Source organism: Mus pahari, chromosome 15 (genome assembly GCF_900095145.1).
Source record: "Mus pahari chromosome 15, PAHARI_EIJ_v1.1, whole genome shotgun sequence".
Taxonomy (NCBI): Eukaryota; Metazoa; Chordata; class Mammalia; order Rodentia; family Muridae; genus Mus; species Mus pahari.
The window spans coordinates 39,171,428-39,187,657 of NC_034604.1; the positions used below are offsets into that span (position 1 = coordinate 39,171,428).

Here is a 16,230-nt window from a genome sequence, read left to right on the forward strand (position 1 = left end):
CCTCCCTCCCTCCCTCTCCTCCCCAGTAAATGAAAATATTAACATCACATGAAGCATAGTTCAACCACTATGCTTTGACGCCCAGTGGAAAGCCTTCATCATAAGGCTTTTGGAACGGTTTCCATACTAGAGAGAAAGGCACATATATGAAAACATCGAACACCACAGGAAAATGTACATGATGAAAGAAAGCATCCCATGGCAGATCATTTCAAAGAAATTCCATGGGTCTCTGGAATAAATAACTGCACGGTAGCTCTATGGCTCCCCTGTGTAGCCAATCAGGACAGACAGGCTATGTATGGCAGGGTATTCCAACTATCCAAAGAATGAGCTCACTTTTATTTCCAAAAGGCAGGAAGTACTCTCTTTTGGAAACTTAAACATCCAACAAGAGCAACTGTAGAGGGGAAGAAAATTTTTACTCAGTAAAATTTAGAAACTATTTAAAGTTTGACTATGCAGTCCTGAAACACTTGCCAGTCTTTATTTCTCTGATGCAGTTACCTTTGTATTTTTTTTGTCTATCCACTCAAGGTATAATGGAGAAGAAAGGAGGAACAGAGCAAAACAACAGACACCCAAGCTGAAATTTTAACCAGATGTTTCATATATTCCATAGGCAAACTTAAGGTACTGTTGGTAGCAGCTTTAACTCATCCAGTGAGTTGATGAGCAGCAGAATTCTGGGCTTAGGAGTTTATAATATGGATGACTGTACCATGTTTTCTTGTATTCTTTAATCAGATGAAGAACCCCCGCAGTAGCCTGCTGGGACCCGCTTGTATAGAAGCCCCTGAGTTCACCGGGGTGACCTATTCATCCTACACAGCAGAGGTTGGGTTTAATCCATCAAACCATAAAAGAGAGTGAAGAAGGAATTGGGAAGGTAGAAAGCACTCCAGAGAGTGTGTTCATATGATACATGACAAAACCAAGGGTAAGAAAAGAGGAACGGTTTTGTCAGCGTTGCAAAGTAGCTCACGGATTATCCTTCTCTTTGCATCTATTTCTATGGCAAACCTCCACCTCTGGGGAGCAGTACTTAACCTGCCCTCAAAGGTCAATCAGATTCTTCTGTCTATAAGTAACCATCAACAACTGCAAGGGAGGAATTTATGTAGCAGGCAGAGATGGACATCTCTCTAGCGATCTACTGGAAACAGCTGGGTTCAATCTTCTTGGTCACATACAATCTAGAGTTGAATCTTCTCTGGATTTTCTCTGGATTTTTGTCTCCTGGTTATCAAATTCAAAAAAAGCACCACGGGCAAAAGAAGCCACGCCATTAGCATGAGAGACATTGCTACTGGTTCTGGAAGCTTGCTTTCTGGCAAATGCTACCAAGCACACATTTTTATTAGTCCATAAGTTCCTTCTAATGTGTTTCATTCCTGTAAAATGAGCATATGAGCTGCAGATTTCAGAGAATAGGAGGGCTCTATGGAAATATAACGTCTTTTGACCAAATCTACCCATCTTCCCTCTCAAAGCCAATCCCTTAGTTTGATTGGTTTCAAATTCATGTGCTATCTCTTTTTTAAAACCCACTGAGTCTGCTCAGTACTGACTGTATGTATATTGATGTAGGATCATCTACTGGAGTGTGAGTAGTTTTTCAGAGGCCTCTTCCTTAAAGAAAATATGCTCTTTCCTACAATGGCCACCAATAGCTAGGGGTAGGATTTTATGAGCTCCTCCTCTATTCATTCTGGAATTTCTGCTGGATTTATCCTGTTCATGTCTTATATAAGCAGTCACAGCTGCTCTGAGGACATATGTACAATATCCTTATAATGTCCAACATATAATGTTTCACTTCAAATGTTCACTTGCTCTGGTTTTGTTTTGTTTTTTTATAGTCTTTCTGCTTTCTCCTCTGTGATGATCCATGAGCCTTGGCAAGAAGGGTATAATACAGACATCTTACTTAGAGCTTAGCACTCTGTGGTCTCTTATTCTCTGCATGTTGACCAGTTGTGGGTCTGTATTAATTGTCATCTATTAGAAGACACTTCTCCTATGAGGTTTGAAATCTGCTACTCCATATATAACAGAACTGCCAATTCTCGGCTATAAAGACAGGGACTCAGGGGTCATTTCATTATTATGTAACAGCACTGATCTGAGTGAAAAATTCAGTAACTGTAAAAGAAAACATTTATTTGTATTATCTAATTAATCAATTTTAATGGGATCTTCACAAATCAAGAAAAAGAAATATAAAACAAACTTATTTCTTAAGGAGTGAAATAAAACAGATGCACAACTTTCTAGATATTTTATTGCTTAATTTTTCAGAAAAAATAATTAACTATGAGTGGACAACAAATATTAAAATCTAAGATCTATGCTATGCTAAAGTCTGAGTTTATGCTTCCAGAACAATTCGTCATCTAATCTTGATTTTCAGATATTCCTATAATCTCTGTTCGGCTCTGTCTTGTCTTATCCTGTCCTGTCCTGTTTTATTCTGTTCTGTTCTGTTCTACCCTACTCTACTTTGAGCCAGAGTCTCATGTTGTGCAGGCTGACCTCCAGTTCATACATAGCTGAACTCCTGACCCTTCTGCCCACCTCCCAAGAGCCATCATTTCAGGTTTGAATCACTACACTCAGCTTACAAAATTCTGTATGAAATTCTGAGCACAGAACCCAGGGCTTTCACATACTAATAAAACTTGTTACTGCATTCTGGTGAAATATAGGCCCTACTCTTTTTAGCTTGTATCAAGTTGACATAAAATTATTCAGTACACTTAACTCTTTCTAAGTTATCCCTTGATCCTCTAGTGCAGAATGAACTTTTTGTTTTGAGTAACTGAGTTTATCACTTGTATCACATCTTACAAATATACCTAGCCATAAGAACCAGCAAAACCTGATGGACAGAGGGTGCACGGGACTAAAATTCCTTCTCAGCTATAGTACATTGGAAGCCACTCTGTACAAAACTAGGAGTATAGGGACCTGTGGTTGACATCCTCTGTCCTTGGCTGTAAGGTTTATCTCAAACTTTAACTCTGAGACATGACAAATATAATAATAGCTCCTTATCTTGGTTAGGGTTTACTGCTGTGAATAGACACCATGGCAAAGGCAAGTCTTATAAAGGACAACATTTAACTGGACTGGCTCACAGGTTCAGGGTTTCAGTCTGTCATCATCAAGGTTGAAGCAAGGCAGCATCTAGGCAGGCATGATGCAGGCAGAGCTGAGAATTTTACATCTTCATCTGAAGGCTGTTACTGGATAACTGACTTCCAGGCAGTGAGGATGAGGGTCTTAAGCCCACACCCACAATGACACACCTACTCCAACAAGGCCACACCTCCTAATAGTGTCAGTCCCTGGACCAAGCATATACAAACCATCACACTCCTCTTCCTTGTCCAAACCAACTTTTAATTTTTTTCTCAGGCAGGTCAAATGTCAACCACCCATAGCCCATTTTAAATGCTTAAAATAATCTCTTACATAAAACACTGTGTGTCCTGGCTCTTTCTATTTTTATGTCACTCACATTTTTAAGTCTTGATACTTTAGATTGGAAGGTTTTGTCCATCTTGAAGAAATTTGAGATATCAGAGCTCAGATGTGCTCAAATATTTTGGGAGATTCCTGAAATAAGACTTTGTAGGCAACCACCCACATATCAAGTCAGGTCCAACATACTTTTCTATTAAGCAGTGATCATGTCCTGATACAGAAATTACCCACATTTCCCTGAACAGCAGTACAAGGCACATGGACATGGTCCATTATAGGGGACTTTTGTTTCAAAAGTGACCTCAAACAATCTTCTCATCTCACCCTCCTAAGCAGCTGAGACTGAAGGTACACAACATCAGGCCTGGCTACTAGGAAGTATTTTATATGACTTGAGTGTGTCCAAATACATATTCACACCCTAAAGCGTGTACTAATTAAAACAAGATTTGAATGCCTACCTTTGAACTAGGAGAATTAAAGCCATTGAAAGGGAATAGCCCTGATTGATTGGCCTGATCCTCCTGCCACCTACCTAAGGAGGGAAGGAGGGAAGGAGGGACAGAGGGAGGGAGGGAGAAAACTGTGTTTGGTGTAAAGTGATGGGTCAAAAAGGCAGTGACAGACTTAATCTTATTTATTTGGTTGATGAAGAGTTTTAAACCTCTGAAAATAAAAGACACTGAGTCTTGTGGATATATGTCAGGCATCCAGAAAACTTACTAAACTAAATGACCCTTTTCACTTGTCTGTCTTCAGGTCAGATGCCACTATGTCTCCACAGGCCCTGACCACACCTCCTTCTGCAAGGCACTGTTGGAATCAGACTCCACCCCTATTCTTATTAAGCACTTGAAAAAAAGAGCCCCTCCCAGATGCATTCTTCCCCCTGCTAATCTTCTCACCAGAGAAGAAAAACTCACCCCCAATCCTCTCTCCCATTTCATCTTTGTCTCCACGATGAGAAAGACTCAAAATCCTTGCCTGAATGAAAACATGTAAAACTCAAATTTTCTTCCACTTCCCCCTTTTTCCACTCTCACTCTATATGAGCTTGCTTGCTAGCTTATAGTCAAAACTCATGTCTGAAATAGAGGCTTGCAAGAGAAGTTCATGTACTCCCATTCCTGAAATATCACCAAGACATCTGAGATATTGTTTAGATTGTGGACTCTTACTTTGACATGCCAGCATAGGTAGATAGACAGGAAGCACATCAGATGTCAGTTTGGCAGCTGATAAAAGTCAGGGCGTAGTGACACTGAGCTCAGAGCCACAGGAGCCTGAAGGGAGACACTTCTCCCTTTTCTTCAGTAGTGGGTTGAGACGCTGGCCCCCTCTGAGCTAAGGGTGAGTCCCTTCTTTATTTATGCTATGGCTTGAGCTTTGGGGGTTTTTTAATCAAATCAGAGAAGTATATACAAAAGTTATCTTCAGGTTTTTTTTTTTAAAGCAACCTGACAATTATGGTATTATAATGGTGATGTACAACATTTTAAAGAAACCTGTTCAGTCCACTGAAACTGGGGGGTTTGTACAGAGGACACAGGCAAAGAATTTTAGGTCCTTATTTAAAGCCTTACTTTTCCTTGAAAAGGTTCATATGATCTGACTGTAACTGTGACCCTGTATGGTGGCCTTGATTCTGTCTTTTGTGAAAGTCTATGTTGTACTTGGGGACTTTTAATGGTTACTATTAGCAAATATTAGCTATTAAATTAAGAACTCCTAAAGTGTTGTTTTTAAATTATGAGATGGCAGAATGTTTTATTCATAGTTTTTAAAGTTGGCGTATCACTAGTAGGAGTAAAGAACACTGTGTTAGAACTGAACTGTGGAATAGTCACTGCAGAGGAGCAATTAAGTTTTCTAGAAAAACACTGTTTCATAAACATTGTGTAAACATCTGTATGAAATGCTGTGATGAGAAAAATAGAACTTTTGAAACAGTGCAACTTTACTTGAGCTGTAAAAATACAATACAACTAACTAAAGAGACTAATACCAAAATGCTTAAGACAGTCCACATTCTGAATATATTTCTTAAAAAAAAAAAAAAAAAAAAAAAAAAAAAAAAAAAACCTTGGAAGCCCTATTAGGAAAATATATCCAGCCTAGATCTCAAGCAGTTGGTCACCTGCTATTGGGAGTGAGCCTAACTTTCCTGCCCAGAAAGAAAATTAAGAACCAAACTGTAGATTCAGCAAAGAGACCTGTTATTATAAAAACAGCTGTCTTAAAATAAAGTCTTTTTATTTCAGGCAACAAAGGTCTCTAATAAAGTGGCCCCCACCATCTGGAACTTTCTCCTGACAGTTAAGATCATGTGATTCACTGCACAATGCACCCTGGTTGCAAGCATACATTCAAAGCGGGGGACGGTGTAACTTTTCAAGTGTTCTTTCTCACCAGAGCCTTTTGCTATGTCGTTTCCTCGTAGCTTCATTCTTCCTAACATTAACTGAACTCTAGCCTGCCAGCAAAACCTTAGGATGAAGTGACTTGGTCTGGATGAATTATGAACGGTATATTCCTCCGGGTTGAAACGCAATGAAACAGCACCCAGTATCAATAGATATACAATTTGGGGAAAATGTGTAACTAAAGATTTGATTTATTAAGATGTCAGGGTTTCTCCATAGTGTATGAAGCAAAATAATGTATTTTTAACTAAGTCGTCTGGTATTTTGAACTAAAGCAGGAGGGTATTACAGTAATTGCAGGACCAGTTGCTTTGTGCAATGTTCTGGCCTTTTTTTTAACATTAGAATGGGGAAAATCAGAGGCAGAGATAACTCCAAAGGTGAATTTTAACAACAAAATGAGGAGGAATGGGGGGGGGGGCTGCTGTAAGAAAATAGAAAGGCCAATCACGCCAGAGATGAGCACTGTAAATAGCATCCATCTCTCCTTTATTGACAGGCTAGTTTCATGGATGTTTTACATATGTCTATACTTACTGGTTGCCATGGAAAATAACAATTAAGTGGAACTATAATGATTTCAATACTAGCCTAAAATACATGTCAAACAAATGAAATGGACTAGATAATTAAGAGACCACTAAGATCAATAACTAGAATGTATAATCCGAACGTGAGAAAAATGACTTTCACCTTTGCAAATGCAGTCTGTAATAAATCCTATACATATAGAGAGGCAGGCAAGCACAATCTGTCCTTAATTACCATCTACTTTGATTGTATGATCAATATGGAATCAAGGGGAGAAAACCAGGCAATGAGCTGTGATAGTAAGGAGCAATTCAAAACGGTCATAATAAATTTGGACGTTCATTCTACCTTTTTGAAATTGAGGAAAGGCTAATAGATGTTAATGTTAATCGATGCGTCAAAAGGGATATTAATCTACTCTGATGGGAAGTGAAAAGAATCTGCCTTGATGAAGACTGATACACATTAAGAGCTATTGATTTTAAATCCTTCCGTCTCTGAGGTCAAGGAGTCCGCAGTATCTGGTTGAAGGCTCATCACGAGGCTACAGATCTAACACATTCAGTAGCACCAAAAGAATTTCTTATCAAAAATAGCTCCTTGGAAAAACCTGTGGTGTATAATCTTGAAACCTCTACATAACATGCTTGCACCCAGAGGTGAGCACATTGGATAACTTTTACTGAGTCTAAGTCAGTGCTTCTCAACCTGTGGTTCACAACCCCTCAGAAGGGTCTAAGGACCCTTGCTCAGGGGTCACCTAGTACCATTAGAAAACACAGAGATTTGCATCACGATTCATAAGAGCAGCAAAGTTACAGTAATGAAGTTGAAGTACAACAACAAAAATAATGTTTTTGGTGGTGAGGTCACCATAACATGAGGAACTGTATTAAAGGGTCAAAGCATTAGGCAGGCTGCTAACTACTTGTGGAAAGGGACATCATTTGTCCAAAGATGGAGGTAAAGAGAAAAGAGAGAAGCCAGGAAAACTCTACCTTGAAGCAACCCTAAGAGCACATAGCTTTTGTTGACAACATCAAATAAACAATATGGTTTATACGAAACTTGTAACTTAATTATTTTCCCACTTTCAGAAGCAATATTCTTCAAGAGAAACCCACCAACATCAGGAGTGCAGTGGTGTTCTAGAGATCTCAGCAAAGAGGGCCGGACTAAGGTTGCTTCTGACTTGCTGCAACCTTGTGTGATTCCAGGCTTGCCAACCCCACGGTCAGGATTCTATCCTTCTGTGAGCAAATCCATCTTCCATATACCACCAGCTAAGCATGTTTAACTACGAACGTCCAAAACACTTCATCCAGTCCCAAAATCCATGTGGTTCCAGACTGCAGCCTCCAGGACCGGAAGTCGCCAGTTTCCCAAGCCAGACCAAACAGTCTTCCATCGTCATCCAGCCTCGCCAGTGCACAGAGCAGAGGTTTTCTGCCTCCTCCACAGTGAGCTCTCACATCACCGTGTCTTCTTCTGCTTATCCTGCTTCCCAGCAGCTTGCTGGCCCCAACCCTGGCCAAAAGGTTACTGCTACCTATAACCAGTCCCCAGCCAGTTTCCTCAGTTCCATATTACCGTCTCAACCTGATTACTGTAACAGTAAAATCCCATCCACTGTGGACTCCAAGTAAGTGAAGCTGTGTACCCTGCATGTGCCATGAGCTTTATCTGAGGGTGCGCTGCTGTTATTCTTTAGCACACAAAATGATAGTGTGGACTTCGGTCTCACTGAGCCAGGTTACTGGCAATAAGAAGTCATCTAACCCATTCTCCAGTGTCTAAGCTGAGCGGAACTCAAATTACCTATTATCCCATGCAATCGTGTCCCTGTTATTTATCATCTTCAGAAAGAACAAAAAATAGATTTCTAACATACCAGGGGATTGTGATCCTTCTGCTTAGCTCTAAGCTAAGTTCCTCTTACTGCAAATTTAATTCCTCTGAGGTCTAGTTTGGCTGGGATGTAGAACACCTGTCTGCTCCTCTGTGGATAGGATTTCCTCCTGCATAAGCAAAGGCTATTAAGTTTCTTCTCAGTCATAGTCTTTTCTTCCTACCCATTTCTCCCGCTAATCCTGACTATCCACTTGGCTAATATAATTTAAAATTAACACATTTTAGAAGTCTGGAACTCAGACAGTCACTTGTATAAATTGTCCTTACTGGGATCAGAAGGGAGGTTAGAACAGATGAAGTCTCATAGTTTTAAAGTTTGTTTGGGTAAGTGAAACCATGACTTGTTGGACTTCGTTGGATGATCTAAATTCAGGAGCAAATACCTACAGCCTTATGCAAGCATTCACTATGTTTCCACAGCTGGAGACTGTCCTGGAAGAACACCACGTGGGCTTGAGCTTTTTTAAAAACCTGAACTGAATACTTCGTACTTATTTAAATTTAGGGCTATCAGTTTTCATAGTTCTTGGCTGTAGAGAATATCAGGGATTAAATCAGAGGCATCTCAAGCATTGTTGGCTGGACCATGTCTTCTTAGAGTCTTACTGGAGCACTTGCTAACTTCTGTCTTCTCTAGAGAGTTGTTTGATATTGAATAGACAAAGGATCTATAAAGCAGTGTAGAGGTACGATATTAACCTATAGATAAGAGCATGTGTTGAGCTCCGATACTCACTCAAGCTATTTGTATGAATGATGAGAGTGTTCGGCAAGTAAGATGACTGAGGTAGTTTTTCCAAAAATTATAGTATTGGTTGAAATGCAGAAAAGCAGCTGAACTGACCGCACCAGTCCAACTTGTAGTGGAACCTATTCCCTACTTTTAAAAATAAAAATCAAGACACTCAAAAACATGTTGGAAACCTATAGATATTAAATTGAATTATGTTTAGTGGCTGATGACCAACAGTTCCTGACCTGGAATATAGCATTCTCATAGTCTTGACTCAATATTTCAAAAGGACACTTTTGTCTACTGTTCCTCACAAAATCCCATTATGCTCATTCCATACTCCATAGCTCTTTCATCTTCACAATTATTACTATGACTCTCCATTTAGCTTCTTAGTATTTCCACATTTCTTACATCAGGATTTATAATATATATAACCCACCCTGACCATAATATTCTCCCTAGTAATGTTTTCCATCCTATTCTAATTCTGCTCAGAAAAAAAAAGTGATCAAACAAATATTCACAGAGCCTCAACCACATACCTAGCTTTGGGCAAAACTAAAAATAGGGGAGACAAAAATAGAAAGAAAGAAAGAAAGAAAGAAAGAAAGAAAGAAAGAAAGAAAGAAAGAAAGAAAGAAAGAAAGAAAGCAAGCCTAGGAGATTCCCAAACCAGAGATCAAAGGTCCAGATTTAACTGTTCCATTTTCAGCAACTATAGATAACTCTTCTAATCTTGCCATTGCTACTTGATACCCATTCTGAGTCCAGCTGTATGGGGTGGAAAGCCCTGGCCCTTTGAACATTTGTGCACAATTCTTTCATTGTTATGATGGGCTCAAGATTGCCCTGTCTTCTAAAATAATCCCTTGCTTTCTGACCTAAGGACACTGGAAGGCCTTATTTTGCTTCTCAATAGTAGAGAGTTCTTAGACAAAGTTTTATCAGTTTATCAAACCACAGGGTGGAAAGTGAGGGGAATTTTTTAATTCTAAGTATTCCTCCCAAAGTGCTTGCTGTGAGGCATTCAGCAAATAGCCTGCTGTGTAATCTAGTTTTCTGAGCCGTAGCATATTTAAGGACCAGGATTGTCAGTGATAGGAAAGAGACCTACAAAGCAGTGTGAATGCACAACACTAGTTTATAAGTAAGAACGGATTTGAAGTCTAGTGCATATGCCATCTAATGTGCAGACATTGAGGGTGTGTAATGAGTCAACTCACTGAGGTTATCCTGTGGTCCTCGGGCTTGGCTATCAATCCCTCAGGCTTTCTATGACATATAATGATGAGAACGGAATTGTCTGATTCTATTTCACTTTACCATTTTCATGCAGCTCTCAAACAGATGGGACTCTAGAACTGAAAGTCATTACAGGCAGTTATCATGGCATGCACTGCAGGAATATTAAGGAGCCAAGAAAATGTTGTCCCTTTGGCCCAGGAATTTAATCGAAGGAGGGGGCTCACTATTTATTTACATATTTGGTTGATTTGACTCTTCAGTGTTTTGAACAAATAAGACTTTAGTTAAGGACTGAGGGTGACAACTAAAAAACCCAAATATTTAAATGTAAAGGGAGAATGGGTTCTATCAGCTTCTAAGACAGTATATCTTGACTACAATTTAAAAAAAAAAATCATTCACTCAGCTGACAGTATCTCCCATCCCCATGGTTTATATTGGTGGGTATAAAATGGGCTGGTGATGAGTAATGGCACCTGGCCCTAGGATTATCTCCAGGTCCCTCAGCCCATGTGAACACTCTGACCCCACTCAGCCTTCATTTCCTCTGAAATCACAAGTCCTTTTATGAATCTTGATCTCATTTGGATCTGGATGACTAGAGAACATTTATCATGATCATCATAAAGTGTTCATTGGGGCAGGGACCAGTCTCCTCATATTAATTAGAATGATATAAATTTGTCCACCTATGGTTCTACCTCAGCAAACTAAGTTAAAACAATGTAAAATACCAGGAAAAGTGTGAGCCACCCAGCAGCAAGAAATACAGGACCCTCAACTGCTGCCTCTGCTCTTTACCAATATTAATGTGGAAACTTGGGGAGATCTCAGAATACCTTAAATAAACATTTAAGAACATAATATTCTGTAAGAATTTGAACTTTTCAGATTATTTTTGGATTAGTGTTAATTTTCTCAATCTTTTATAAAAGTTATATTTCATACTCTATCTTCCTCTAATTATTCCTTTCTTTCCCGGACCAAAAATAAAATCAGTTTGGCAATACTGAATAAATCATCATTACTTTAAAAGTAATTTTTATGCACTGGCTTGGATCATTTTGAGTATAAGATTAACTGGAACTGGGAATTAGTAAGAAAGTCAGAGGTCCCATTGAGAAAGAGTAGAGTGTCCCTCAACACACAAAATGTAAATGATTTGCTTGTCAGTCAATTCAGCTCAAGAAGAAGTCAGGATTGGTGACATTCACCAATTTCCCTGGTATAAAGAATTTCACTTTATCAATTTCAAATCCTAGCCTGAGATCACAGGTGCTAGAAAGAGATTCTTAAAAACTCAGCTCTCTCAAGCCCAGGAGAGGTAACTCGAGCACCCCACTGCTGGATAGCTGCCTCTCCATCACACAACAAATCCGACAATAAGATTGAAAACTCGTTTAACCATATCATTCTTTAGGCGAACTCTTCTAAATGCCCTCCTTGTATCTAAATCCTTCCTTCTACTGTCTAATTTTCTCCTGCCATGAGAGAAGATAAAGGCAGTAGCCATGTTTATATCCTTCTTGTCTATTATTAGGATTATTGGTGTTCTCAAAAACAGAGAAAATCTACGTGATAGATTCAATGTGTCTAAAGGCAGCTTACAAAATGAAGTAAATTCTGTCATTTTCTTTCTCATTTTTTTTCTTTTTTCTGTTTTTCTTTTTTTAAGCTATCAACAATCTTCAGTTAACCAACCTGTAAATGCCATGTCATACCAAGCTGCAAATGTTAGGCCCACTCCAAAGACTCCTGACCATGAGATCCAAGGATCGAAAGAAGCGTTGATTCAAGATTTGGAAAGAAAGCTGAAATGCAAAGACACCCTTCTTCATAATGGAAACCAAGTGGGCAAGCTATCTGTTTCTTAAAGAAGGCCATGATTAATGGTCTGTTACATACCTGACTTGAATAAGAAAGTTCTGAGGCTGAGAATGTAGTTTACTGATAGACTACTTATCTTACATAAGATTGATACCCAGCACAGCTCCACATTTAAAAAGTTACTTGTCTCCCATAGATCTATGCCTGTAAAAGCAACAAAATATAGGATTTGATTTTTAAAAAGAAAAGAAAAGAAAGGAAGGAAGAAAGAAGAAAGAAAGGAAGAAAGAAAGAAAGAAAGAAAGAAAGAAAGAAAGAAAGAAAGAAAGAAAGAAAGAAAGAAAGAAAGGAAGGAACATTTGCTTTCAATTCCTTATTACTATATATGAAGTCTGCCTTTTGAGTTTTAGTAGTAAATGGAAGAAAAACAAGCAAACAAAACCAAAAAAAAAAAAAGCCATAGATAAAACAATGAAAAATTTGCCTTTCACATAATTCTCTCAAATGGGTGTTTGTATAGATTGTGCTGGCACACTTCTATTAACCATGCCCTTGGGGGTGAAAGAGTAGAGGCTGGAGAAACAGAAACTGAAAGTCAACTTTGACTTCTGAATTCCAGCTAAGCCTGTGCCCCATGAAATCTTGTCTTAATGAGTAAATTAATTAATTAATTAATCACCATTACCATCTCATAAAATTTCTGCTTACCAAGCAACTAATGAAAAATACTATTGACTCAACCTTTTTTCTTTGTTTTGTTTTGTTTTGTTTTGTTTTTTTGCCCCTTATTGTGTATTTTTATGGACAAATTAAAATAGCTGTAATTATTATATAAGCTCTTAAGATTCAATTGATTTAGCCACTGGTCTTTGACGACGAGGCTCTTTGGGAAAGGTGGGAAGTATAATTCAAAAATTGGTATACAGTTTGAAGTTCTGACATAGAGAAGTGGTTTTTAGAGGTGTGCCTGTTCAAATGCCTCTTACTAAATCTCGTCACTGTCCTCTAGAGACTGACCTATGAGGAGAAGATGGCTCGCAGGTTGTTAGGACCTCAGAACGCTGCGGCTGTGTTTCAAGCGCAAAACAGTGATGTCCAAGATTCGCCACAGGTACATTAAAATGATTTATAATGTAACTGTGGCCTTTGCCTTTTCTTTTTGAGACGGGACCTTCAGCCCTAGAACTGGGTTCAATTGATTCCCGTTTCTGAGCTTGCTAAAGTCCCTGGGACTAGAGGGGCACACCGCTGTGGCCGTCTTAGAACACCTTTTTTTTTTTTTTTTTGCAATTTATAAGTCGTTTGATGTTTTGAACTGCATCTGAGGCATCTCTACGTCCTTCTGTCATGCTCCTGAGTTTAAATGCACTGCTTACTGAAAAAAAAAAAAAACTAATAAAATTACTCTATTAGGTAACATCTCTAAGATTAAGGAAAGCTCATTTTCAAAACAAAAGAAAACCTAAGGAATCAGTTCAGAACACAGTGGATACACACAGACCTGTCAACTTAACTCAAAGACACATGTAAAGAGGGAAAGGCAAACTCAAGGGCTGCCACCCTTCTGGCCTTTCTCTGGAAGCTGCCCATTACACCCTCTTAAGAGTCCACAAGACATGAGCGACAGAGATGAGCTGGGAACAAACGTGAAATAAGAGCAAAATATCTCTGTTTCTTTTAAAGACAGCTAGAGCCACTGAAAGGGATGGAGCGCAGTATAGCGGGGTAAGAACTAGTCCTTAGACAGCGAGTTCATTCATTCATTCATTCATTCATCTCCCACTCAACATATTTATACGCAGCATCCGTTGTGATTGAACTCTGGTCATGGCATAGGCAAGTACAGCCAGAAAAAGACTGCTCTACTATATCTACTAGTTGAAAATACTCAAAAAATTAGTTCATACTTATGACAGTGTTTGAAAAGGAAGATGACAGGACTGGGACAAGGAGATAGTAGCAGAGACATAAAGTAGCTAGAAAGGGTAAACCTTACTGTTTTATACACTCGAACTTCAATCCTCACACATTCACAAGGAATGTCGTCCAATGACAGAGTAACTACAAACAAAAAGACATCTCTGCTATCATTGAAATGCTCTATTTCTGAACATAATATAATGAAATCAAAAGCTTGTTTTAAATTTTTAAAGATTTCTTTTAGTTTTATTAAATTATTAGGTTGGATGATTTTTGGTTTTGGACATTTTGCTAAAAATAATAGTCTGTTTGCTGAATTGATAAGTTGTTTTGACATTTTATTTAAGAAACCTTAAGACTATCCAAAATGTTTAGGTTGTTTTCAAATGCTAAAATACATTGACTAAGAGAGTCATCTCAACATAAAGTTTTGTGATCAAGTTGTCTGTGTCCTCGCAGATATTCAGAGGTATTTGGGCTGACACTATAGTTTCTACTTTTTTCAATCTCCCACTGTGCTAAGCACAGCAATAGTTCTATAAAGCAGTCATTAAATATATAATCAATTGATTCAATTATAGTGTTCATCAACCCCTAACTTTATTCTCAAATAGAAACAATTTTCTGGTATTCAATATAAATAATAAAAGGTAAATATTCCTTTCTTATAGAAGAACCAATTCATGATTCAATTTTTTTTATAGTTTTATCTGTATTTCTCAAGGTGTCCAATGGGATTTTATACCATGAGCTAAAAGGAGAAGTATTTTCCAGTCTAATATGTGTTTACTGTTTATGGTGGAACTGCCAGGCAGTAGCTTGATACCCACTGCTTACTGCCAGCACAAGTGACCTCATATCTATTCCTGCTTTGCTAAGGGACAACCTGTACCGTGTGTCCCCATGTCAAACACATCAGAGGGACACATCATCCTTTATCACCAGTCATGAAAATGAAGCTACCATCAGACTTGAGTCCAGCTGATTTTCATAAATCACACATGTAAATCCATCTTATTAATACTGTGGGGTTCTTATTAAAGAACTAGGCAGTGAATCTGCTGGGTTTTAAATGATAGATATACTAAAGCAATCACAGCCAAAGCAGGAACATTCTTTTCAACTGTAATTGATTACATCTGTTTCATGTTAAAGGACCAACTCCAGGTTAACTTTCTCATGCTTTTTTACTCTCAAGCAGCAGAACTCAGAACAAGCACGGCTGCACGTTCCCACATCACAAGTAAGGTAATTTTGTTTAATTTGTATAGAGAGATATATTTTGTCATCTAAAAATGTTTTCCACTTAAAATATAGTTTGTATATACAGCCTTCACATTTACCATACTCTTTCAAAACACAATGTGAATTTCCTAGCACCAAAGATGATGTTTAAAAAAAATTGTATGTCAATTTTCAGAGCTACCTCAAAGGGGATTTTTAAAAAACATTTTAGTCCAATAGTCAGGACCATGATTCCATGTTAAATGACATTGTCACAAAAAGGAAATCCCAGTACTAACTATGAAGTACACATTACTCAATTTAAGGAACTATTTAAAAAGGAAAGACTTGTTTAATTTGTACCATATGTGTCTAAATTGTATGTCTGCAAGTAATCAAATTAGTCACTGAATACATCACCCATAAGGCCTTTCTCTGCTGTCGCCATGCCATGAGACCAAACTAAAGGCTGTAGACTTGTAGCATGATGACCAAACTGTCTTATGTGAATTGAAAAACAAGGACATTGCTGCAAATCTTTATTAAAATGTTGTTGTAGAAGTAGATCGTCCTCCAGAGCAGAGGCAAATGATCAGGATGCCATCCAGGAGAAATTCTACCCACCTCGCTTCATTCAAGTGCCAGAAAACATGTCGATTGAAGAAGGAAGATTCTGCAGAATGGACTTTAAAGTAAGAGGTTTTTAAATGCTAAAGATACATTAGCAATAGGACATTAAGTTCAGGGAATATACTCTCACCCATACACTAACACGCTCTCACACACACGTATACTCACACTCTTACAGACTTTCTCACATACACTCACACTCTTACACATACTCACACACTCACACTTAAACACTCACACACATAATCTCTCTGTGTCTCTCTCTGTCTCTCTCTCTCTGCTTCTCTCTCTGTC

The 16,230-nt window shown here is 38.4% G+C and overlaps 1 protein-coding gene across 7 annotated transcripts in view; it reads left to right on the forward strand.

Annotated features, from left to right (window-relative positions):
• Myot (myotilin) overlaps positions 1–16,230 on the forward strand; it is a 39,101-nt gene that overhangs the window by 16,256 nt on the left and 6,615 nt on the right. For 2 of the 7 annotated variants that reach the window (XM_029547058.1, XM_029547060.1), the window contains 5 exons: positions 7,541–8,085; positions 12,011–12,185; positions 13,172–13,273; positions 15,281–15,330; positions 15,866–15,998. In XM_029547058.1, coding sequence (XP_029402918.1) covers positions 7,733–8,085; positions 12,011–12,185; positions 13,172–13,273; positions 15,281–15,330; positions 15,866–15,998 — 813 coding nt within the window. In that variant the 5' untranslated portion in view covers positions 7,541–7,732. Of the gene's footprint in view, positions 1–537; positions 634–4,758; positions 4,840–7,540; positions 8,086–12,010; positions 12,186–13,171; positions 13,274–15,280; positions 15,331–15,865; positions 15,999–16,230 lie in introns of those variants that run through there. The other 5 variants (XM_029547059.1, XM_021214921.1, XM_029547063.1 and 2 more) reach the window with 5 other exon arrangements.